This window comes from Notamacropus eugenii, chromosome 3, assembly GCF_028372415.1.
Source record: "Notamacropus eugenii isolate mMacEug1 chromosome 3, mMacEug1.pri_v2, whole genome shotgun sequence".
NCBI lineage: Eukaryota > Metazoa > Chordata > Mammalia > Diprotodontia > Macropodidae > Notamacropus > Notamacropus eugenii.
In genome coordinates, this window is record NC_092874.1 from 63,940,403 (window position 1) to 63,967,644 (window position 27,242).

At 40.0% G+C, this 27,242-nt stretch overlaps 1 protein-coding gene across 1 annotated transcript in view; it reads left to right on the top strand.

Moving 5' to 3' along the window:
* Positions 1–504: 504 nt before the first annotated feature.
* MSRB2 (methionine sulfoxide reductase B2) overlaps positions 505–27,242 on the top strand; it is a 28,042-nt gene continuing 1,304 nt past the window's right edge. Inside the window, exons 1-4 of the mRNA XM_072651706.1 lie at positions 505–703; positions 6,019–6,113; positions 11,252–11,328; positions 21,594–21,741. Of these exons, the coding sequence (XP_072507807.1) occupies positions 589–703; positions 6,019–6,113; positions 11,252–11,328; positions 21,594–21,741 (435 nt within the window). The 5' untranslated portion in view covers positions 505–588. The remainder of the gene's footprint in view (positions 704–6,018; positions 6,114–11,251; positions 11,329–21,593; positions 21,742–27,242) is intronic.

A 27,242-nucleotide genomic window follows, 5' to 3' on the forward strand; every position in this document is an offset into this window, starting at 1 on the left:
TATCCCCCAGTCGCCTGTTGTAAGGTCTTTGAAGAAGGGGCCCCAGTTTGGCACTTCTGTCTTTATATCCCTAACATCTAAAACAGTGCCTGGCACGGTATAGGGGCTTAATAAGTGATTTGTGCACTTAATTGATTTAATTGAGGCCTTTCAGGGGGAGGGGCGGTAAGCTTCTCCCGTCTGCAGAAGTTATGGAAATTCAGGTCAAAAGTAAAACGCCCACAGAAGTCTTTTTTCCAGGCCTGGTCTTGGTTCTGGAGAGCTCGGGTTGGAGGGGGTGGCACCACACGGCCCCGGCTCGGTCGGAGCTCACGCCTCGGGTCTTCTGCTGCCCGGTAAATCTAAAGCATCCTTCCCTAGCCTAGAAAAGGAGCCCAAATTGAGGTCAAGGGTACTGCACGTCTGGGAGGCTGGCGGACAGGCGCAGCCTGGGCACAGTCAACGCGGCCGGGCAGAGCGCTGCCAAGACCCACTTCCCGCCGCCTCGCAGCTGGAACCCGCCCCCTCCTCCGCCCTCCGCCTAAGGGGACGGGTTTGGGGAGGGCACCTGCGGTGCCCAGGCCAGTGCACTTCCGACCGGCGGCGAACATGGCTCGGTTTCTCCTCAGAGGACTGTCCTGGCTAGGCTGGAGAGAGCAGCTCTCGGGGGTCGAGCACCGTGGCGTCTGTGCCAGCGGGGGGAGAGCCAACCACCAGGACGTGGGTAGGACCGAGCGGGCCCTGGCCACTGCGCCCCTCGAGCACCCAGCCGCAGGCCCGGAGATCGCCCGGGGGAGCCACGGGAGCAGCGGGGTCTGCCCGCAGCTCCTCCACTCCCCGCACCACCTTAGCGTCCCCTCCCGCCATCTGTCCCCTCCTCCACTGTCCCTCCCCATCCGTCCCCTCCCCCATCTGTCCCCTCCAACCATCGCCTAGCCCAGCTGTCCCTCTCCAGTTGTCTCCTCCCCTAGCTGTTCCCTCCCCCAACTGTCACGTCCTCAGCTGTGCCCTCCTCCGGCTGCCCCCGCCCGGAGCTGTCCCCGCCCGGAGCTGAACCCGCCCGGAGCTGTCCCTGCTCTCTCTCCGCTGGTTTCAGTTTTGCTTTTCCGTTCGCCTGCGCGTCCTAGCTGCAGGCTCTGCGCATTCTAAACACAGCTCTTTTTTCCTAACAAAAGTACAAAACGAGATCCTCTTTCCCCTCTTCACGTCTTTCTCGGGGTTCAGAGCTGAGCCCCCCCCGCCCCTGCCCCTATGACCTAGTTCCGGATCTTTCCGCCTCTCCTTCAGATTCTGACTGGAAATTACGATTTTGTTGCTTCACTTTTGCAGGTTTATATTTTAACTTCTTAACTAGATGGTGACCTCTCGGTTACAGTTGGTCCTATAGAACTGGAACAGAGCACTTCACAGAACCTAAGTCACCTAAAGTCCTTTCCTGGTCTCCCTTAATGCCAATGCCTTTCTTCTGAGATTCTCTCCAATTTATCCTGTATATATCTTTTTTTTAAATGTTTTAATAGTATTTTATTTTTTCCCCAATTAGAAATCAAGAGTGTTTTTGGCCTTCATTTTGACAAGATTATAAGTTCCAAATTTTTCTCCTTTTCCTCCCCCTTCTGAAAATGATAGGCAGTTTGATACAGTACAATACATGTACTATTCATGTAAAAAGTATTTCCATATTAGTCACAGTTGCAAAAGAAGAAACGGATTTTAAAAAAACACAAGAAAGAATAAAGTAAATGAAAAAAATATGCTTTTATCAGCATTCGAAGTCCATCAGTTCTCTATCTGGATATGGATAATATTTTTCTTCCTGAATCTTATCCTGTATATATCTTGTTTGTATTTGTATTGTCTCCTCCATTAGATTCTAAGCTCCTTTTTTTAATCCAAAGGCGCTTAGCACTCTGTCCAGCACATAAAGCTTAATAAATGTTTATTGATTGATTTACTGACTGATTGGCATTTAATATGTACTTGTTAACTTGACTATCTTGTTCCACCGAGGATTTTGAATCTAGAATAAACATCAGAACATCACTCTTGTGTGGATAATTAACTGTTAATTTTGTAATCAGTCAGGCAAAAAGCATTTATCAGGTACCTGAACTTTGTATCTGGGGACTGAAAGACAAAAAGGAGACAACTCCTGTGCTCAAAAAAATTGCATACTAATGGGGGAGACAACAGACAGACAGACAGATAGATATAGATATAAACAAAATGCTTATAAGGATGCTTCAGGATAGGCTTCCTGTAGATGACAAGATGGCATCCTCGCTTGGTCTTGAAGGAAATTAGAAATCCCAAGAGGCTGAAGTGAGAATCAAGTGCATTTTAGGCCTGGAAGAGGATCAAGGCAAAGGAGAAGGAGCATCACATATGCTGAGCAGCTGGACTCTAGTGTGCAGAAAGGAGTAACATGTAAAATGAGTGGAAAGGTGGGCAGTGGCCGCCTCATGAAGAACTTTAAATGTCAGATGGAAGGGCTTATATTTAACAGAAGTAATGGAGAGCTACCAGAGTTTTTTGAATAGGAAGGTGATATGGTCAGACCTGTCCTTTAGGAAAATTTCATTGGCTTCTACATGGGACATAGATTGGAGTGGGGAGAGAAGAAGAATACCAAACAGGAAGCTACCGCAAATGGTGTAGGCAAGAGATGGTGATTGGTGGCCTTGTGAGTTTGAGAAATGTCTTGGAGTGAGGAAAAATAAGATTTAGCAACTGATGAACTGTATGGGTTTCAAACCTTGGTTACTGGAAAAATGATGGTGACCTGAGCAATGATAGAGAAGTGCGGAAAGGGCTGGGTTGGTGGGGAAATGAGTTCTGTCTGGGGCTTGTTGTGTTTGAGATGCCAAGAGGATATCCAGTTCAAAATGCCTAATAAACAGTTTATGATGCGGAGTTGAACATTAAGAAGAAGACTAGGCTGGCTGCCTAAGATCTAGGAGTCATCTGCATAGATATAAGGGATTTTGCAGATGATAGATGAGATTTCTACCTCAAGCAGGATATCAGACTAGATGACCTTTGAGGTCGGCTTCTAGCTCTAAGAATCTGTGATTCTAAAATGACATTAAACTGAGCATTAGTGATTTAGACTAATTTTAGGACATTAAATAAGGTGATTGGTAAGAAAGTCTGAAGTTGATTGTTTTGTTTTTAAATTTTTGGCAGTTCTTGGAGTATGATTGTATTCTAATATTCTGTTGAACCTTTCATTTGTGAAAATATTCATAAATCCTTTGGAATCTTAGGAAACTCACAAATGGTCTTGAGGAGGAAAATTTTGTTGAACTTTGGACTGTTTTGTAAATGTGATTGAACAATGTGGTGCTTTCAACTGTTAAATCAGCTCCAAAATCCAAAAAAAGTGCCAATTTCCTTACTGCAAACTTGAAGAAAAGTCAGTATTCAAACCTTTCCATTAGTACAGTAGAGGATTTTTTAAAAAACTAAATTTGGGATTTCATTGGTACAGAAAAGTCCCTGGACCAATGCATTTTCGTACCTGCTCTATATCTTAGAGTCTTAGAAAATTAAGTGACTTACCTAGGATCACTCAGCCTCTGACAGTATCAGAAGCAGGACTAAGTTCTCTCAGGCCAGCTCTCTCTCTCCACTGTTACACACACACACACACACACACACACACACACACACACACACACACCCTCAAGCAGTGAAGGAATTATGGAGTAATTTGTACCATAAAAAGATTTCTCTGCTTTTGGAGGAAGTTTCACCTCAGGGTTCCCTTAAGTCATACCCTCCTTCACATCACTTAAAAACATAATTCCATTTTCAATCATTATACCTACACATAGCTTTACTTTGAGTGAGTTACACCTGTATATGCAGGGATGTGGAAATGGGTATAATTTCCTCTGGAGCCTCTATGTTTTCCTCCTGTTAAATGTGTGTGTATAGTTAAGCAAGTTGCAGAGGCCCTAGAACTTAATACTTAATTATCATCTGTGCTAATGAGAGAGGACAAAATTGATCCAGAACCATAGATCATTCAAAATTAACAAATGCATTTGACTTGCGAATACATCTGTTATCAGACTCACTTTCCAAATTGTCGTGCTTTGGTTGAGAAACATTCTCATGGAGATGGGTTCAAGTCCTGCCAAACGTATGGTCTGAACGTGTGAGCATTAGACAATTCTCATCTTGGGAGAGAAGGCTACTAGATACCATGGATGGCATATTCCTTTTAGATTCCAGAGACCTGGGCTCAAATCATGACTCTGCCATCTGTAACCCATGTGACCTTGACTAATGACTTCATTTCTTTGGGTCTTAGCTTCTTCATCTGTAGAATGAGGGGGTTGAATGAGGAGGTGGCCCAAATATCCTTTTACCTTTAGCCCTATGGTTCTGAGTCAACACCAGTTTGCAGAAGGACAAAGGCAGAAGGCTATTATGGAACCAAAAAAAAAAATTACTAGGTAATACACATATTAATCATTGGGAACTAACTGTATCTATTAATCTTGCTCCCTACCTGCCTGCTATACCCATTGATGACCAATGATACAGCCTGTAGATGGACAATGAGTAAACACTTGCAGAGAATAGCTGTACATAGTAGAAATGAATCTTCTCCACTTCTTGAGAGATTTGGGATATAAGACTGACCACAGAATCTCAAACTTCCCCTTCTTCCTAAGTCTACATTTCAAATTTTCTCAGCATCAACCCTCATTCTTTCCTCCTTAGAGTCAGTCTCTGAGAAAGTAGACTAATTCCTTGCCAAGTCAAGGATTCATTTTTGGCTTTTTATGCTGTGATCTCTCATCAGAGGTGTATGGAGTCCTCAGAGAGGACTAGTACTTCTGTGTGAAGTTTGGCTGAGCCCTTTTCAGGGCTGTTCTTTCACCTTTGGTGTCCACCTGGCACTCAGCTCTTACCTGTGACTCCAAGAAGTTGTAGCATGTTCAGCAGTCACCCCCTTCCCCCCTCACCCCAGTAAAACCATCTCAGCAGCTGGGCTAAACCAAGTTGAGGGTAACCAGCTGATCTCAAACCACTTGGTGATTTAGGGGGATGTGTACACCAAGCATGTGAAGACTTCCCAGGCAGAATAGGTAGATATGAACAATTTGTTCCAACAACTATGAAGGTGACTATGGAGCTCTTAGAGCTTGATCAAACATCAAAGATGCCAACATCATCCAATGCATCCCAGGCCATCACCCTGATCTTGACTTTTGTCCTACCTCTGGACTTCAGTGACTCTGGAAGAGAGAGTGAGACTGATGACTTTGTACAACTCTGTCTCACTTAAATCCAATTCAACAGTGAGTCAAGACATTGCCTGTGATACAATTGGCCCTATTTAAAAACAAAGAAGGAACAACTGTTCTCCCATCTCTAGAAGCTTGTGCCTTCAATCCTACCCCCCCATACATCTGTCTCCGCACTTCCCTTCCTTTCTTCTCTCTTTTCATCTTCCTCTCTCTTCATGTCTCTCTCCCTCATAATGACTCCTTCCCAGTTGCCCTCTGTCCATCCTCAGTAAATAAAGCCATGGTTAGTTTCTGAAGGGAGACAGGGATGTGTCGCAACTATGAGTTCTCTTTCTGTAGAATCTCTTGTAATAGCTCCTAGCTATACCCATGATAGGAAATATTTCTTCAGAACCAGTAAGAGAATAGATAGGGTCCAATACTATCCTTAGATGCCCAGTCAGGATTCATTCAGCTGTTTTTCATATATAACTGCAGCAATGACTCTCTCTCCTACTCCCCCACTCACAGCACCCCTAGCTGCCTCTAGTAGGGATGGACAGCTGGACTCCTGCTTGTTATTAAATTTATCATTAAACCAACGAACCCCTCAAATCATTTTTTACAGTGTCCCCAGTCACTGTGGAGGGTGAGAGTCTGGGAAGGAAGGAAATGAATGTTTCTTTGCTTTTTCACAAGATGATGAATAGTATGCTATGTAAGAACAATGGGGAAGAAAAGGAAAAAACAAAATGAATCATGCTTTTTTAAAATGTTGTTTTTTAAAATAATATAGGGTCTCTCAACAAGCATGGTGAGCCAGCCACTGACTGGAAAAAGAAATTGACTCCAGAGCAGTACTACATCACTAGAGAAAAGGGAACAGAACCGGTAAACTACTCCATATGGGCAGGGAGGGATGGGGGAAGGAAGTTTGGTGGGGAGTGGGGGGTGGAGGAGGAATAGATGATAGGATCCTAGGCTTAGAGCTGAAGGGGACCTTAACAGATCATCAAGTTCAGTCCTCTCATTTGACAAATGGGAAAACTGAAGCTCAGAGAGGCAATCTAGCTTGAAGGTCAAAGTTCCAAATCCAGAGTGATATCCAGGTCCTTTGACCTCAAATTCCATTTCCTTTCCACTATGAGATCATGGAAAAAAATCTAGACAGGACCCTAGAGAGAATCCAGTTCAACCTTCTCAGTTTGCAAACGAGGAAAATGAGACCTAAGCTTTCCTGTGGCCACACAAATAAATAAGGAGCAGAACTTGGTTTCAAAGGGAGGTCTTCTGATTGAAAACCCAACCTGGAGGATGCTACACTTCCTCTCCTTGGGCCAGGCTATCTTTCCTCAGACCCAAGAGAGGAGAAATCCTCGTCTAATAAAGCTATCCTCCAAACAATCTAAGCATTTGGTCATCTCCTAAGAGAGATTATTTATCTGTATCGTATTGGCAGCGTCATTTCATCCAATTCAATGCTGATCCTTTTCTGGTGGAGACAGAGGGCAGGGGGCAGGGCAGTGTGATGAATGGAATTCAGGACTTCCTTCGGAATCCTGATCCTGTCCTTTCTTAGCTATGTGATCACATGTAAGTCATTCTCTCTGAGCTTTTATCTCCACTACATCTATAAAACAGGGACCAAAATAATACCTGTAGGAAATTTGTTGTATACCTTCAAGTGCCTCTGTCTGTAACCTATCCAAAACAATAGAAACTAACATTTTCCTCGTAAGACTCTTTGTGACAGAGACTAATTAGATTTAAGTACTAAACATCCGAAGGGACAGCATTATTGTCCAGACAGTATCATAGGAAAACTCTAATAGATGTGTAGATTCACTTTTATTTGCCCATGCAAATTCCTACGACTATTTATTTAAGTGTGCTCTGCTTTACGACAGAAAGAACCCTAGAACTGAAAATGTGATAAATAATAACAGCTACTACTTATGTAGTACTTCAGTGTTTACAAAGCACTTTATATGTGTAATCTCATTTGATCCTCACAGCAGCGCTGTGAGGAAGGTGCTGTTATTCTCCCTGTTTTACAAGGGGGTGTGTGTGTGTTCATCCTTCATTGCTGAAGAAGACCATGCCGTCAGAGAATTGATGACATGACTTGCACTTGACTTTGTTTTGGGTGAGGGAGGGCTGTGCAGGTCACTAGCTTCACTTCTCCTCCGGAGCCATCTGAATCCAGTGACCAGATATTCATCAGGATGACTGGAGATGACCCAGGAGGAGGCAGTTGGGGTTAAGTGACTTGCCCAAGGTCACACAGCTAGTGAATGTCAAGTGTCTGAAGTGAGATTGGAACTCAGGTCCTCCTGACTCCTGCACAAGTGCTCTATCCACTGCACCACCTAGCTGCCTCTTTACAAGGGAAACTGAGGCTGAATGAGGTTAAGTGACTTGTCCAAGGTCACACAACTGAGTATCTGAAGCAGGATTTGAACTCAGGTCTTCCTGTCTCTAAGTCCTGTGTTCTACTCACTGTAGCAGCTGGCTGAGAGTAGAGGTTGATTCCAGGTCTGTACCTGGCATAGATCCCTGAAGATAGTAGGTATGGAGTAAATGCATTCTGAATTAAATACTAGTTCTGGCTAGTCCATTTAAGTAGTGGGAACTGGGTCAAGTATCTTAAGTCTCTTTTTTTCTCAGCAATAAAATGGGATAAAAATACCCACTTAGTTCACCGTGTTTTTACGAGGGTTAAATGAAATGATGATGATGATGATGATAGCAGCATCCCTACCCACTCTAGTGCTGAAATGGTCTCTTCTGGCCTGATTCATCTACTATAGACTTTTGAATGTTTAGGAGGTATTTCAAGAGAAAATTTTATGAAAATGAAGGCAAGTAATAAAACTGCCATACCTTGCCTAGGTTTAAGGATGGTGACTCCCAAAGTGCAAGTGAGTCACAAGTTATTACTTGGGGTACTTCTAGAGTTTATTAAGCCAGGTCCAATTCTCAAGTACAGAATGAATGGGTGAACAAATGAATAAAGCATTTACTAAGCCCTTACTATGGCAAAACATGGGAATACACGTAGAAAAATAAGACAATCCCTGCTCTCCGGGATCTCACACAACTGTGAGGGAGGACAAAGCATATGGAAGGTTTCAGCTGCAAGTCAGATGGAAAGGTCCCATGGTCCTTACAGGGCAGAAGGAAAGCAGATGGGGATGCATCTTCTTTATTGTCATTTCCACTGATAAATCATATCAATTTCTAACATAGAACCATTTGACAGTGCTAAGGACTTTGGTGGCAAGAACTCTCTTTTCTGGGTCATCATTAGCTATGGCTGTAACTCCTACAGAAGCAGTTGCCAGGCTGCATCTCCACAGGGGTTAACTTCCCACAATGATGGCTGAGGGCACTGGGCTGGAAGCACTGATATGCCCAAGGGTCTGGGGCTGAGCCTTGGAGTGTCTCCATCAGGGGTTCAAGGGGAGATAGCAGTCAAGATGGTGGTGGTGGTGTTTTGCTGTGCCTGGCCCCTCATATTTCTCTCTCTCTCTCTTTCCCCCCTCCTCCACCTCCTCCTCTCTTCTCTCTCTCTGTCTCTCTTCTCTCTTTTTCTCTTCTCTCTCTTCTTTCTCTCTCTCTCCTCTCTCTGTCTCTCTCTTCTGTCTGTGTATCTCTCTGACTCTGTATCTCTCTGTCTCTCTGTCCCTGTCTCTCTCTCTCTCTCTTTCTGTCTATCTCTCTGTCTCCCATGGCTCCTTGCTGCTTTAGCTAGGCTGTCATGCCTGCCCTGTGTGTGACATGCAGTTGGTTGGCAGTTGGTGGGATTGGCTAGCTCCTTCTCCACAGGAATCGCTTCCCTGGATGATGGCCATGAAGGCTAGAAGTTGGGCACACAGTGGTCCGAGAGGCACTGCTACCCCTGGGGCTCCTGGGCCCATTTGCCAGACAATGTTTGGTGTGTGTATTAGATAGTGGAGATGAGCTGCCAGATGTTTAGTAGAATAAATTTGTGGGTTTCTCAGACAGATGGTATATATAACACACCCTGTGTGTTTGGCTGTTTTACAAAATGAGCACACTCTATAATCTGAACTCATGTTGCAAATCCTTTTGGAATTGATCCTTTTCCATATTCTACATGTTTAAAAAAAGTGTGTCCAACTTGTGAGCTCCTGGTGAGATTTATCAAATAAATATCTCAAAAGCCTACAATCCTAATAGCTTATATACACTTAGGGACTTAGCAAGTGCTTTTGTACATTACGGAATGATAATTATGATGATAGCTGACATTTCTATAGAACTTGAAGATTTAAAGAAAGTGTTTTAGGGACATTATCTCCACCTAATCCTCATAAAAATCAAAAAAGTACCAGCCAGGCAATTCTTGCCTTTAAGGAGCTTATACTCCATTTGAGGAGGTCAGTCATTTACATTTGAACCTTAAATGACAATACAAAGCAGTGTTTGATGCAGTGACAAGGGAATGTTATAGGATGGGGTTCGTAGTATAGAACATCAATGTAGAGAGAGATGGCTATGAGTCAGAGAAAGTGAAGAAGGAGACTCTAGTTTGCCCTGAAGAATGAGTAATATTTGGATAGGCAGATAGGAAGGGTATAGTCTGATTGCTGAAGTGTGCAGTTTGGGTTTTTTTAATGCAAATAAAAATGCCCCTTTGCTGCATTTTATGAGTCCAGTTCTGAGTGCACAAAATTAAGAAACTTCTCTTCATTACAGACGCCAATCAGTGCTCCTGATGAAACTCAGGGTGGGAGTGCCCATAAAGCAAGGTGCCATATCCTCTTGGCAGAAGAGCCAGCTCTGATTTCTACAGCTAATTTTAGGGTTTGCAGAGGGAAAAAGTCCAAATGTGCCCAGATGGTCTGCTCACTAGGTTAATTTGAAATTGTCCTTTATGCAGGACACTACAAAACGCAGTGGTAAAACTACCATAGGGAGTCTGGATGTTTGACCTTTGAGTTTTCTGAGTCCAAAACATATAAGAAACTCTGAAGCCCTAAGTTTGATTTCCCATGGCTGCTAATGATATTGTTTTAGAATTTTTGGCTAGCCTAAGTGGGGCTGGATCCAAACTTTCTTTCTACTCGAAAGTATTCATAGTTCTCACCTACAACTGGGCTAATAACTGAGTATTTCTGGAGTAACTAGTATAGAGTAGAAGGATCCAAAGGAGGAGAGAGGTTGCCAAAAGAACTGACATAGAGAGGCTCCCACATGCAGTGGACTGCATTCCTCATAATGTACTTTAATTACTGACAGCTTCTCCCGTGCCTCAAGGGTTTTCTGGTTCCATATTGAATACCTTTTAAAGTTATAAAGCCTGGTCACATTGAGTTAATGCAGCTACCAAGCCGATCAACAAGCTTCTATTAAACATCTCCTATGGGCCAAGCACTGGGGATACAAAGTTCCAGAAGTGTTTGCTTTCCAATTGGGACATACCCCGCACAGTCACCAGAGAGCCCAGCCCCATATTTCACATGTTTTAGGTGTGCAGTATCTCAAATGCCACATGGAGCATATTAAAGACAAAGCACCTTCCCTCCTCATCGTGACCTATATTTTTACATATTTTTATTCCCACTTTTTAATTGGGGGTTTCAAAGTGCTTTAGCCAGTAGAGTAGATTCCTATTGAATTAGCTCTTTTGGAATGGAGACTGAAACCTTATATACAGTTACAGAAGATGAACCTTTAGTCTCCTGCTTTTTAAAACACTTTGAAGTTCTTGGATGAAAGGTGTTATATAAGTACAAAGCATCATTAATGTCATAATTTGAATATTTGGCACAATAAAGACTGAGCTAAAAATAAGCCTGCAGCCTTCTTCTGGAGAAGCCCGATGCAATTTTCTCACCTGGGATATTTGGGTTGCCTGTCAGGTTGGCACAGGGATTCCTAGAGGCGCAGCCTGTTTCTGAGTTGTGGCCTTAATTTTAAGACTTGTCTCTGCCTTTTAAATATGATACCATAGAACTTGTTCCTGACATGGAGCTTAGAAAGCAATATTCTTTATTTTGCAGCCCTTCAGTGGAGTCCTTTTGAATAATGCAGAGCCTGGAATGTATCACTGTGTTTGCTGTGACAGCCCACTGTTCAGGTAAGAGGGAGAAGGGAAAGCTCATCCTACCTGGAAGGCTCTGTGTGCTCAGAACCCTGCTTGGTACTGTGTGCTGGCTAACCTAAAGTCATCAATGCTCAAAGACTTGAAGTCTTTTTTTGAATTACTCAAATTTGGGAATTGTTACAAATAGAGAGAATTTGCGCAGAACATCTGTCCAAAGCAGGGGTCCATAACTCTTAGAATGGGGGGAGGGGGAATATCTTAGATGGGGGGAAAATCACATCTTTATTTTCACCAGCCTCCAACTGAAATTCAGCATTTGCTTCAGTTATTTAAAAACATTATTATGGGAAGGTGTCTAAAGGCTTCCCTAGCATACCAAAAGTTAAGAAGGAATATTATTTTTACAATGTATTATTGTAAAATGTGGACCTATATTTATTTTTAATGTAAGTTTGTGTTTTTCCTCCCATGTGCCCCGTAATTATAAAATACAAGTAAGTGACGTTATTGAACACCTAAGGACAAAGTCAGGAGAGTTTTTTTTAAGAGGGAAAACGTATGGGAGAAAAATTCCATAATGCTCCATTATTGTGAGATGAAAATGGTAGCCCTATTGGAGAAAATGGGTTTATAACTTAATTTAAGAGATGTAGAATTTTATGAGAATAGATTCCCCAAAGTACTTGATAGTGGTGAATACCATGCCCTTTTCTATAGAGTTAAAAGTAAATTAAATTGTCCCTTGATTTCAAAGCCTCTTTTAAGTGAATCAGGATCTAAACTCTCACAACAAAGGCTTTTTGTTTAGACATGCAGGAAACAGTCTAAAAAAAAGTAGATTAGATGAACAAGAAAAGAAAACATCTTTGAAGTCCTGTTTTTTAGAACTTCAAAGATGTTTTCCTTTCTTGCGCATCTCCTCTAAATTGGTTTAGAATAAAATATAAATCAAGCCAGCTCTGTGAATCTTCTATTAGACAGTACTTCATTATGCCCCCTTAGCCTTGAACAGATTGGGTTTTCCAGCACTTGGGCTAATGTGGGCTGCATTAGGACTTGGGGAAGGCCAGACCCCTGCCATCAAAGGATGAATGCAGATTAGGATTGATTTTTCCTTCATCCTCATTGATAGGCAGGCCCCTGCCTAGACTCATTTACTCCATCAGTGACTTGTGAGAAATGATCTGAGATGGCAGTCAGCCCTAAAATGATGTGAGGTAATTGAGGCTAAATAGGTTAATTTTTACACAATTTGCAAATCACATTTCCACAGTGCCATTGACATTGGTTGTCCCAGAGACCTGAGGTCTCATAAAGATGGAGAAACATGTCTTGAGCACCGGAACAGTCCTAGATTAAAAAAAGCCAATGAGATGTGTACACTCCCAGGTTCAGGGTCTTAGCAAGATCCTGCTTGTCAAAGAGGCAGGAAAATAAAGAACTCCTTCAACAGATTGTTAAAAGGTTTCACTTGTTACTGTGCGTTAATTAGATTTTTTTTTCCTTTTTAACCACATCTTTGGACATCGATGAGAAAAGTTAAGGAGTCTTTCCTTGGATGGATTGTCAATTTAACTCTGTCAGCTGAGTGAGAACTAAGGCTGGCCACCACCCAGGGTGCAGCACATCGAGGGGGCAGAGAGGAGCAATCAGGGATGTTTTGTAAATGTATATGGTTTTTTTTTTGCCAGAAAATTACCTTTTCATGACACATAGGTCTACTTTATGATAAATTGTGAAAGTTCAAAGCCTCTCTAATTTTTTAAACTTATTTGCCTTGACCTGCTCTGTCTGTGTGACTGATTTTGTTTGTTTTCTGGTGCCTTTATCCGTAGGGTGGAGTCGGTGTTTTCTCTTCAGACCATCCTCCTGTATTTGCCCTGCTCATTCCTTTTTCACTCTCTATCTTAGGTCACATTGTTCCTCTCTGCTCCCTGAATGCCCCTCTTTCCTTCCTTCTACTTATCTGAAACATACTCATTCTAAAGCACCCCCCCCAACCTGCACCCTCACTCCAGTCCTCCTTTATTCCTGAAACCTTTGATTATTTCTTTTCCCTAAGTCTACTCAACACTTAATCGTTCTTCACTTATTCCCTGTTGTTACTGAATTCTGTCCCAATCAGATTTCAAAGAAACATGGTACAATACAGCGAACACTGAATTCAGAGTCAGGAGACCTGAATTTGAGTCTCTCTTCTGCTCCTAGTTTGTCCTTTGGCAAGTCATTCTTTGGATCCCATTTTCCTCATCTGTGAAATGAAAGACTTAGTAACATTAAAGTTCTTTTTTCAGATATGATACTTAAGGGTCCATGATACCGAAGTGTCAGAACTAATCTGTGTTCCCACAGAACTTAGTGCAATACTGAGCACTTAGTAGGGAATTATAAACTCTAAGACCCTGGACAAATCTCAACTTCTCTAAGACTCAATTTCCTCATTTATATGATGAGGATTCTTGCCAAACCTATGCTTAATAGCTGCTAGTTGGTCAGTTCATGGATTGTGATAGCTGCCCTGCATAGCTCAGCAATGACAAAATCATTGTGCAGATCAAATGAGATCGCGTATGTGGAATTACTTGGATATATAAATATTCTACAAATGGAAACCATTAATTAGTGACTTCTTCCTTCTCCACAGTGGTTTATGGTCCACAAAATGCTTTCACTTATATTACTTCATTTAATCCTTTCAGAAGTTGGTTGAGCTAGAAGCCCTATTTTACAGGTGAGAAAACTAAGGCTCAAGGATGTTAACCACGTATTAGGAAGGACATTGACTAACTGAGTGTTTCAAAGGAAGCATGACCACGATGGTGAGGGAACTTGAGACAATGTTATTGGAGAGAGAATTGAAAGAAATGGGCATGTTTAATCTGAAAAAAAATAAGGTGGAGGATAGATGTCATTGCTCTCTTGTGACATTTTAAAGGCTCTTCTATAAAGGAAAGATTAGACTCCTTCTTCTTGGTCTCAGGCGATAAAATCAGGAGAAATGTGAAGCCACAGAAAAACAAATTTCAAGCTGGATATTAGGGAAAACTTTGTTAATTAGTTCTAACAAAAACTCCCTGCTTCAGGCTGCAGGGAGTTTGAGAGAACATGTCTAATGTGCTTTGCAAACCTCAAATTACTATATGAATGCCAGCCATAAGGTCTACCATCTGAGGACTTTGGTCAAAGTAGCTGAGGGTTCATGATGGTTAAGCCTGGCTCATTCCCTTCCTACCCCTGCCTCCAGCATCTCTCAACTTAGAGAATAAAAAAACAGTTACTGGCAACAGAGAAGGCAGCAGGAAAAAACTCATCACAAGAAAAACTGCCCCCCTCAAAAGAACAAGCCAGCAGAGATACTGATTAAAAAAAGAAAAATGGACACTCAACTCAAAGAAGTCTCCAGTACAATGAATAAATAAAATGGAATGAAAGAAGTGATTCAAAAACCCTATATGAGAAACCCACAACAATTACCATGAGACTTCACAGAAATTATGAAAAAAAGGCATGAAGCTCCACAGTAATTCAGCAAAACAGTAAAAGAATTAGTGGAAAAAAATAAGGATGAGAATTAGAGCTTAAAAAAAAATAAATCAGTAAGACAGATGAGAATAGATAAGGACAAACTATGGAGAATCTCTCCAAACCAGTAGATTGTCTGGGAGAAAAAAAAGAGAATGGAAAATACAGAAATGGAAGAAAGATTGTTTTGTCAAAATAAAAAGGCTAGAAGATGGATAGGAAAATGACCTTTCTACAAACCAATACAACAAACTTTGAGGATAAAATGCATCCAGATAACTGGAGAATCATAGTTCTCCATTGTGGGAAGGGAGAAGAATATAATAAAATGAATACCAAACTTTAGGAAATCATGTAAAAAAGTATTTCAGAAATGTTATAAGCAGAGGGGAAATAGACAGACCAAGAGACTCCTCAGATCATCAAGAGAAAGAAAGCTCACCTGGAACCATCACTGTCAAACTCCAGAAATCTAGTACTAAAAAAAAAAAAAATCTTATAAGCAGTCAAGCAGAATCCCTTCACAGACCAGTGAAAAGTTAGAGGCTAGTACTTGTATGCAAGATACAAAAGGAAATATTAAAATATGATGTTCTAAAAAGCAAAAGAAATTAATTTTTCACCCTAGAATAATATATTCTGCCAAGTTAACCTTAACCATAAATATAAAAGTATGAAATATTAGCAAAAGGGAGGAAATTAAGTTGTTCTTCTGAAGGACCCAAGGATAAGGCAAGGTATTTGACATGCTGACTCATTAAAGAAAAGAAAATTAAGAAAGGTAAATGTCTACATGAGCAAGAAAAAACAAAGTAGTTAGACAAATATTCACATATTCCTAGGGCTGTTGAGACAAAGCGATAGCAGTTATGGATGAACTTCAAAAAGGTTTGGAGAGAAAGGAAAGATTAACTACTTACTGAATCTTCATTTGTAAGTTAAAATTCCTTTGGTTGAGACTGCACAGATAATCCTTCAAATAATTCAAAGAATGGAGGGATCTCCAAAAATTGAAGGTTTCCAACTTGGTCTGGAGAAGAGGCTGTTTATTATCTTCCAGCTCTGTCACTTTGACTGAAGGACGAAAGGGAACCTGAAAAGAGAGTAATGCAAGGGGGAGAAAGCTACGTCAAAGACTTCAAATAGAAAGTGGAAAGCTCTCAAAGTCTCCAAACGTAAAGAGTTACGCTAGGCTCTGTCCAGCGAGAGTGGAGACTTGAGGGGAGTCTCTTGGTAAGAGAGAGCAAATGTGCTTTTTGGTTCTAGACCCTACCCTCAGAAGGGAAGACTCTAGATCCATGGGGTTTCCTGATAGAAAACTATGGAGAAGAGGTTTAAAGTGGGGGTTAAAGGTTCACTTAACAGTGAGATGCAACATGTCTTAAGCAAAGGGGAAGAAAAAAGACTATCTGTTTCTTTTCTTTACTCTTTGGTTCTAACATGAAAGATGTAGTTTGAGGACTTATCTGAACTTAAGTATATTATAACAAATGAAAATAATGCCACATTTTGATAAAGTGTTTGATAAAGAGAAACACTAGGAACACTGTAGATGCCCCATTGGAAAGCCTTAAAAGATATAAGGAGTAAATAATACTGCCCTGATACATCATTGTGGTATGATGCTTAAGGGTATGACATCAGAGTAAAAGCTCTGCCAAGATGGAAGAGCTCTAAGCCTAATGACAGACTAAGGTGGATAAGGCACTGAACTTAGAGGCAGGAAGAGCTGAGTTCAAATCCTGCCTCAGACGTTTGCTAGCTACATCTCCCTTAGCCTCTATGTACCTCAGTTTCTTTAAGATGAAGGAGCTGGACTCTGAGGTCCTTTTCATCTCTAAATATGTTATCCCATCTGATTAAGGACCAGGCTAGCTAAATTAGGAGAGGCTCTTTGCAAGCCTGACTGAACGGTGACAACTTTTGTTATTATTATTATTATTATTTTTTGCTACAGCAATTCATGAAAATCAGCTGATCTATAAAGGAAATGCAATCTGAAATTTGTAGAGGCAGCACCAACACAAACTAAACTCCATTAAGATTTGAATCATTTATTTACGCATTCTTATTTAAAGTTTTGAGTTCCAAATTCTATCCCTCCCTTTCTGGCTCCCCTGAGATGGTAAGCAATCAGATACAGGTTATACACGTGCAATTATGTAAAACATTTCCATACTCGTCATTTTGTGAAAAAAGACTTCAAAAGAAAAGAAGAAATGAAAGAAAAAAGTGAAAAATAGCATGCTTCAGTCTGTATTCAAACAATGTCAGTTCTTTCTCTGGAGTGGGTAGTGTACTTCATCGTTAATCCTTTTCAATCGTCTTGGATCATTATATTGCTGAGAATAGTGAAATCACAGTTCTTCATCAGACAATATTACTGTTACTATGGACAATGTTCTCCTGATTCTGTTCATTTCACTATGCATCAGTTCATGTAAGTCTTTCCAGGTTTTTCTGAGTTTGTTTCGCCATTCCCCAATTGATGGGTCACTCATTTCATTTGAAATTCTTAGCCACTACAAAAATAGATGTTATAAAAATTTTTGTACAAATAGGTCCTTTTCCCTTTTGTGAATATCTTTGAGATATAGAGCTAACAGTAGTATTGCAGGATCAAAGGATATGCACAGTTTCATGGCCCTTTGGATATAGTTCCAAATTGCTCTCCAGAATTATTGGATCAGCTCACAACTCCACCAACAGTGTACTAGTGTCCCAGTTTTCTCACATCCCCTCCAACATCCAGCATTTTCCTTTTTGTCACATTAACCACTCTGATAGGTTTGAGGTGATACCTCAGAGTTGTTTTAACGTGCATTTCTCTGATCAGTAGTGATTTAGAGCATTTTTTCATATGGCTATAGGTAGCTTTGATTTCTTTGTCTGAAAACTGCCTGTTCATATCTTTTGACCATTTATCAATTGGGGGAATAACTTGTATTTTTATAAATTTGACTCAGTTCTCTATATATTTGAGAAATGAGGCCTTTATCAGAGATACTTATTGCAAAAAATTTTCCCCTATTTTCTGCTTTCCTTATAATTTTGTTTGCATTGGTTTGGTTTGTGCAAAACCTTTTAAATTTTACATAACCAAATTGGCTATTTTTGTATTTTGTAATGTTTTGAAACATTTATATCCTTTTACATATTCTCCTCACCCTGAATCCCTTGTCTGCCCTACATAATTAGACACTACTTTAGGATTAGATTTAGATTTAGAACTAGAAGGAGCCTGGGAAGCCATCTAGTTCAACCGCCTTGTTTTATAGATGAAAAAATGGAAGCCCAAAGAGGTTAAGATTACTCATGTTGTAAGTGGAAGAGCCAAGTATTGCGCCTCCAGATCCAGAAACCTTTCTACTTAATGGCAGCAAAGTGTCTCAATGATTAGAGCAGTAGGCCCTGATAGGAAGACCTGAGTTCAGATATATCCTCAACAATTTACCAGCAATGTGACTGTGGACAAGCCATTTAACCTCTTTTTGCCTCAGTTTCTTCATCTGTAATATGGGGATAATAACAGCACCTACCTCCCAGGGTTGTAGTAAATATTATGTAAATGTTAGCTATTCTTCTTATTGGCTCGTTGCTACAGCTCAGTGAGTTGAGATTCCCCCTTACAGCTTCCATGCTGCAGGCTGCTCCTCCACAGGAACAGAAGCATGTTAGAAGAGCATTTGTTCACACTGATTCAAGCCATGCAGGGGAGATCATATGTGTGCTACTAGACACTGACAGTTCAGGACTGCTGTGCATGCTCCAGAATCACTCTTAGCAATCAAACTTATGTGTATGCAGTTTTGATTTTATTGGGAACTGGTTTTCTTTGAAGTATCCAGTTTGCAAAGTCTGGGAAAAGTATTTCTCAATAAACAAGTAACACACACACGCACACACACACGCACACACACACACACACCAGAAAATGACTTCCGATCTCTACAAAAGTATGTCAATAAAAGATAGTGGACAGAAAGGAAAATATAGTCACTAAATTTCCATTAAAGTAAACCAGTAAGAAAGTTGATTGTAGAGGTATGCATGTTAAAAAGATAAGGAAAAAACGTGGTCCCTTTTATTAAAGGCAGAGAAGAACAAATGGAATTCAAATCTTGGCTTAAATTTAAGAAATTTTAGCCTTGGTACCTTTTGTTCACGTTTATTTCCCCAACCACTGTGTAGGCAAACTTCCAAGCTGGGCTAGGATTCAGACTCAGGATGTCCCACTTGACCCATAGTCAACCATAGAAATTAGTTTGAACCATGACAATAGCCTTTAATAAATGTTTGTTGGATGAATGAATGACCATGAGCTCTCTATCCAACCCTAACAGTGAGAACTAATCACTTTGCCCTCTTTTCCTGATCCCATCCCAAACAAGAAGTCCTTGACATTCCAGACTCATTCGTAAGACTGTGCAATCATTAGCTTGAACATTGACTGACTTCTTTGGCAACTGCTATTTACCCAAAATCAAGTCTGGGAATTCTTAATTTATTTGCAAGCTTAGGGAAAATCAATGAATAGCTGGGGGTGCTCTAGCATCTTGCTTCATGAAGTTGTGTGACAGTCTTGCTGTTTTATAAGCTAACTTTTGAAGTGCTCATGAAAAATGTTTTGTTTTCAGTAAATGTAAAGTTACGTTGAACTCTCCTTGAATTATCCTGGGGTCATGAAACATATTTCACAATTTTTTTTAAAAAAGTTCTCCCTTAAAATAGATATGAGCTGAAAATTTCTGCTTGACTTTGGCTTCAAATCATCCTGGTTGTGATATATGGGGTAGGCAAGTAAAGGATATTGCTTAAAACCCTACTATGAATTCCATAAAATTAATGGAAAATTTTCTGAGATGGGATTTTTACCATGTACCACTAGGTGTCACTGTGTAATGATCTGGGGGAGTAAGGAGTTGCCAGGATTTGAAATTAAAAATAAATTAGGAAGTAAGTATAGGTCCAGAATAGTCCTATTTCTTCCTTTGTATTACTTAAAGTGTGCTAGTCACTTAAATGTAGGGATCCACTTTTCTAAATGCTTTTAAATTTTAAAGCCTCCTAAATCAGGTTGTTTATATGTTTGTACAAGTAGAGCCTGTCCCATTGGGGATGTATCTAGATTCTGCTAATTATGTCTACAAAGGGCTTATTCCCATAAAACTATTAACTTTAGAAAATTTGGCTTTTTATTATTGTTTTGGAATTAAAAAATTATTTACAACTATTTCTCTCTAGTTCTCAAGCCTTAATGATGAGTATGATTTATCATCTATGAAGTTATATTTAATAAGATAAATTTTTTTAGTAAATATCAGCAACCATGAGTCAATATAGAATATCTGGGTAGGGGAGAGCATGATTAAAGAACATCTCCTGGGTATTTTTTTTTTAGTCCAGGGTTACATTTAGACAGGATTAGATGAATGTTGTGTCTTAGAATACTTTTTGTTTTGAACAATATTAGGCATATAGATAGAGAGAGGGGAGGTAGGATGGAGGGAGGGAAGAGAGGAGGAAGGAAGGAAATATATAAAAAGTATTTCCTATGTGTCAGGCACTATGCTAAGTGCTTTACAAATATTCCCTTATTTGATCCTCATAAACACCCTGGGACATAGGTCCTATTGTTATCCCATTTCATAGTTGAGGATACTGAGGCAGACAAAGATTAATTGACTTATCCAGGGTCACACAACTAATAAAATAATAAACCATGTTTCCCATCTTTGGCTTGTTTCATCACACAGTGGGGCTTATAGCTGCTGATGTTCCAATGGGATCACATTCTGAACTTCTCTGCGTTTGTAAGAGATAATATGTGGAATTATTTGATCACAAAATCACAAAATTTGATCACAAAAAAAGTATCTGATTTCTCTCTCCTCTTTTAATAAAGGGGCATTTTTAAACATATGACTTTCTCTCAGCCAACTATCTTACTGGTTTGGTGAAAACTAAGGGAACAAATCTTTCTGCCCTCCACCTCTCTTCATCATTATCTCTGGCTTTCCCACCAATGTTAATATCTGTCATGCCAATATCCTGCGACAATATTTTTAAAAGCCAAATTATCCCCAATATGTCAAGATATTGTAAGATGTAACTATTATCTGGTGTTGAGCTACATCTTACTATCAAAGTAATACTAAATGATTTACTAAATAGTTTTAATGCTAAATGTTGGGGGGAGTTCATTTATGTCTGACATGTGAGATCATCAATTTAAATTCCCTTCATTGATGCAGATTGACCACATTCTGCTCATTAACAATTTAGGATCTTAAACACTTTTATCTTGGGAAGCTAAGGAGGTCAAGTGACTTAGCCATGATCACATGGCAAGTATATAATAAAAGACAAGGCTTAGGAGCATAGACTTAGAGCAGGAAAGGACCTCAGAGGTCATTGAGTCCAACCCTTGATTTTACAGATGAAGAAACAGGCAAACAGAGGGTAAGTGACTTCCCCAGGATAACACAGCTACTAAGTGTCTAAGGAAGAATCTGACTCCAAGCCCAGCACTCTCCACACTGTATTGCCTGCATTTGAATTCAGGTTCTCACACTAAGACCAGCCTTTAACTGTGCCATATTGCTTGTCAGTAGTGCAACAGGAAACTGGTGTGGGACAGGGAGAGTAAATAGGATGTCATTTTGGGGGTGTGTTTGGTTTTTTTTTTTTTGGCTGGGAAAATGAGCCAGCAGAATGTGCTTTGCATGGTAATAATTAAGTAAACTACTTAATAACAATGTTGCATCTTTCTGCAGTTCTGAAAAAAAATTCTGCTCCGGCACAGGGTGGCCTTCATTCACAGAGGCTCATGGGACATCTGGCTCTGATGAAAGTGAAACCAATATCCTGAGGCGTCCAGATCACTCCCTGCAATCAGTGCGAGTAGAAGTTGTTTGCAAACAGGTGTATTTCTTTAAAGTTACCCAGAAGTAAAACTGAGTATTATTTTCTTTTTTTTTAATTTTATTTATTTATTTTTGGTTTTCAACATTCATTTCCACAAGATTTTGAGTTCCAAAATTTCTTCACATCTCTCCCCTTCCCCTACCCCATAATGCCTTGCATTCTGATTACCCCTTCCCTCAATGTGCCCTCCCTTCTATCACATTCCTCCCTTCCCTTATCCTCATCTCTTCTCTTTTCTTGTAGGGCAAGATAGATTTTTATACTCCATTATCTGTATTTCTTATTTCCCAGTTGCATACAAAAAAATTCTCAACATGCATTCCTAAATCTTTGTGTTTCAACTTCTCTCCCTTCCTTGCTCCCCACACATCCCCACTGTGAAGGCAAGCAATTCAGTATAGGGTATACATGTGTAGCTATGCAAAAGACTTCCACATAGTCATGTTGTAAAAGACTAACTATATTTCCCTCCATTATATCCTGTCCCCCATTTATTCTATTCTCTCTTTTGTCCTTGTCCCTCCTCAAGTGTTTACTTCTAATTATTCCTTCCTCCCATTTGCCCTCCCTTTTTATCATCTCCCCCACAGCCCACTTTTCATCCTCTCCCCTACTTTCCTGTAGTGTAAGATAAATTTTTGTACTAAATTGAGTGTACATGTTTTTCCCTCCTTAAGCCAAATGTGATGAGTGTAAGCTTTACTTTTTCCCTCTCCCCTTTCTCCCTCCATTGAAAAAGCTTTTTCTTGCCTCTTTTATGAGACAATTTGCCCCATTCCATTTCTTCATTTCTCCTCCCAATCTGTTCCTCTTTTAATTTTATTTTTTTTAGATATCATCCCTTCCTATTCAACTCACCCTGTGCCCTCTGTCTATATATATACATAATATATATATACATATATATGTATATAATCCCTCCAACTACCCAAATACTGAGAAAAGTTTCAAGAGTTACAAATATTATCTTTCTGTGTATGAATGTAAACAGTTCAACTTTAGTAAGTCCCTTATGATTTCTCTTTCCTGTTTACCTTTTCATACTTCTCTTGATTCTTGTGTTGAAAAGTCAAATTTTCTATTCAGCTCTGGTCTTTTCGTCAAGAATGCTTGAAAGTCCTTTATTTCATTGAATGACCATTTGCTCCCCTGAAGTATTATACTCAGTTTTGCTGGGTAGGTGATTCTTGATTGTAATCCTAGTTCCTTTGACTTCTGGAATATCATATTCCAAGCACTTCAGTCCCTTAATGTAGAAGTTGCTAGATCTTGTGCTATCCTGATTGTCTTTCCACAATACTCGAATTGCTTCTTTCTGGTTGCTTGCAATATTTTCTCCTTGATCTGGGAATTCTGGAATTTGGCTACAATATTCCTAGTTTTTCTTTTTAGATATCTTTTAGGAGATGATCAGTGAATTCTTTCAATATTGATTTTACTTTCTGGTCCTAGAGTATCAGGGCAGTTTTTCTTGATAATTTCATGAAAGATGATGTCTAAGCTCTTTTTTTTTTTGATCATGGCTTTCAGGTAGTCCCATAATTTTTAAATTGTCTCTCCTGGATCTATTTTTAAGGTCAGTTGTTTGTCCAATGAGATGTTTCATATTGTCTTCTTCTTTTTCATTCTTTTGGTTTTGCTTTGTAATTTCTTGGTTTCTCATAAAGTCATTAGCTTCCATCTACTCCATTCTAATTTTTAAAGAACTATTTTCTTCAGTGAGCTTTTGAACCTCCTTTTCCATTTGGCTAATTCTCCTCATTGGTTTTTTGGACCTCTTTTGCCATTTGGGTTAGTCTATTTTAAAAGGTACTATTTTCTTCAGCATTTTTGGGGTCTCTTTTAGCAAGTTGTTGACTTGCTTTTCATGATTTTCTTGCATTGCTCTCATTTCTCTTCCCAATTTTTCCCCCACCTCTTTTACTTGATTTTCAAAATCCTTTTTGAGATCTTCCATGACCTGAGACCATTGCATATTTTTTTTGGAGGTTTTGGATGCAGAAACCTTGACTTTTATGTCTTCTTCTGATGGTATGCTTTGTTCTTCCTCATCCAAAAGGATAGAAGAAAATATCTATTCACCAAGAAAGTAGCCTTCTATAGTCTTGTTTTTTCCCCTTTTGTAGGCATTTTCCCAGTCAGTTACTTGACTTTTGAGTTCTTTGTCAAGTGGAGGGTACACTCTAGGGACCTGTAAGTTCTCAGTTCCTCAGTGGCACAATCAAGGGAGAGAAGTTTATTCCTCTCCTGGCCTGTGCTCTGGTCTGGAAGCAACCACAAGCTTTTCTGTCCAGGATCTGTGAGTAGGGTTCCCTCTCCAGAGCCTCCACCAGTTCCACCACACCAGCACTCTTCCACACCCTAGAACTGCCACTCAGGGCTGAGACACAGATCAGGTGCTGGATTTCCCTAGGATCTTTAGCCAGAGAACTCCTAAAATGGATGCTGCCAACAATCACTGCCCTGGGCCTGGGGCCAGACCTTGTTCCCTACTCACCCAGGTGAAAGAGCTTTCTCACTGACCTTTGAAACTGTCTTTGACATTTGTGGGTTGAGAAATCTGGGAACTATGGCTGCTACCCATGATTCTGCACCCTGAAGCCTGCTCCAGTCCTGTCAGTGCTGCACTGCCAAGGCTGGGCTGTGCTCACTTCTGAACCTGGTGAGATAGACCTTTCTTGTTGGCCTTCTTGGCTGTCTTGGACTGGAAATCTATTTCACTGTGTCATTTTGTGGCTTCTGCTGCGCTAGAATTTGTTTAGAGTTATTTTTTACAGGTATTTTATGGGCTATCAGGGGAGAACTTCTTCAGGTCTATCCTTCTACTCTGCCATCTTGGCTCTGCCTGAGTATTATTTTCTTCCATCCTTTTTGTTGACATTTCCAGTTTTTAACATCAGATCACAGGAGCTATCTTGTAACTAGCATTTTTCATCAGTTATCAACTTAAAAAGTAATTCTTAAATGATGATTTTATTTAGTGTTCCTTAAGTTCAGAATAAAAAAAAAATCAAGTAATTCTAGTTCATCTTACATGGTTCTCAAGATTGGAAGTAAAACCACAATCCTTCTGAGGCACTTTGTCAAGCCTTGATCTCTCCACTTCAGCATCCCCTAGGGGATTAGGAGGAGAATCAGAATCAGGTTTGGGAATGGACAGGAAATCAAAATGATTCCTTCCACCTCTCCCTGTCCCCTGGGGTTGATTAAGGATAAATAACTAGGATGAAGGCTTTGCCAGCATCTCTATGCCCTCATACTAAGCATTAATACCAAATTACTAGGAGAAAGAAACTATAGCTGACTTTATGAGAGTAGAGGCATGTGATAGAATCTTCTCTCTCATCAGCCTTAACTAAGGGTCATGTGAACAATTAGAGATTCCTTTATAGGGGCTAGAAAATGGGCAATATTAGTTATAAGGAAATCTTGCAAGTCAATACAGACAAGCCAATAGATAGCTAGGAAAGAAATCAGACTAATATTCTAAGAAAGCAGACTGTAAACTAGGGGTTCTTAAACTGGGCTGGAGCTTTTTATCATATTCTGATAACTGTATCACAAAGTAGTTGATTTCCTTTATAATCCTATGGATTTTATTTTAAGCATTTAAAACTATTATTGTGAGAAGTGGGTCATATACATAAAAGAGATTAAGAACCCCTGCAGGAGGCAAATGGAATTTTTTGAAAATGAAGAGACAGTTCTTAGCTTTTGTGCTCAATTCTTTCTGTTAATGAGAGCTGTCATGGAAGCTCATAGTATTCTGGAAATTCATTCCCACTCAAAAAAAAAATTTATTAAGCATTTACTTGAGGTCAGGCATTGTGCTAGGTACTGTGAATATGAAGACAAGAATAAAAATTATCCCTCCATGTCTTCAAAGGGGGATTATTCCTTAAATACATTTTTTTAAAAATAGCAAATGATGTCAAAGTAAGGTTCAGATGCAGTTAGAGACCCTGAAGGTGAGGTTGTGTTAGTTTCACCTTTGGTCTAAATCTATGGTTAGAACTGTGGTTCCATTGATGTAGTAAACTCTACATTAAGGAGACCCTTCCAGAAATGTAAGCCAATCATGTCTTCTGCAGTGGAAGGCTCTGAGAGAGTAGTCTTGGGTGTTAAGTCACTATTGCAAGTCAATATGTGCTCAAAGATAGAACTTGAACCCAGATCTTCCTATTCCTAATGAGCCTGACTTGCTATCATGGCACCATATTGCCACCATGCAGGACATCGTGTTGTCAAGTGCTTTGAAAGACCAAGAGGAAAATATTAAAGTTAATTGAACTGAGTAAAGTGATGTGGTCCAGTTAAGAGAATATACTAAAGAGAGTATAGGACCATAACTATAGAGAGTTTAGGCATAGGGTTTAGTAAACATTTATTAAGTGCCTACTCTGTCCCAGGGACTGTGCTAAGCCCTGGAGGTACAAAGAAAGGCAAAAGACAACCCCCAATCCCTATTCTCAAGAAGCTCACAGAATAGTCATCTAATCCAACTCCCTTCTTTTACAGAGAGGGAAAGTGAGGCAGTTAGCACAGTATCTCCAGTGCCTTGCACCTAGTAAATGCTATATAAATTAGCTCTAGTTGATATGTGACCAAAGAAGGTTAAATGATTTTCCCATGAAGACACAGGTAATATCAGGTAGAGCCAAGATTTAAATTCAGGTGCTATGACAACACATTTATTGATCTATCTTTCCATTGAACCATTCTGTGTGTGATTGTGTAGGTTTCAAAAACATCCGTCTACTGTGGTCAGTTGGTTTAACCTTTTTAAGGCACACTAAATTTTGAGGTGGTCCTGAGGATTTAGAGATGGTGGTAGGTAGAGTGGCTACAGCGGTGAGCTTAAAAAAGCAGAGGGACATGGGTTCAGATCTCACCTCTGACACTAGCTGAGCCCTTAACCATTAGGTGTCTCAGAAACCTTCCTGAATTTCTGAAGTCACAGGTTTCAGTCTGCTTTGTTGGAAAGAGTTTCCCATAGGGAAAGGCTGATGGGACAGCATTTACTTTTTAGATATACATTAGGTGGCAAGCTGCATTAGAGCTAGATTTGGAAATAAAGGACCTAACTGCCAATTCATAACTCTGCCCCTTGGAATCTATGTCTGTCAGTAACGTTAGGAAGCTTACTTCATCTTTATGAATCTTGTTTTATTCATTGATGATGGTGGTGATGACAAACAACAACGATGATGATGATGATGACGATGACGATGATGGTGATGATGATAAATAATAACTCGCCTAGATACAGAAATATTGGGGTGGTACCAGATATTCCATAAAGTCCTTTAAATTCTCTATCCTTTAAGTTAATTTCCCCCCTTTCTCTAAATTCAGACCTTTTCCTATGACAAAAATGCACAATTATCTTTTACATAAATTATAATGAACAGTCTTAGCCATGAAAAAAGTGAAAAACTTCACCTCCCTCTCTTCATTGCAGAGGTAGAGGGCTACATGGATAGAATATTGCACATATT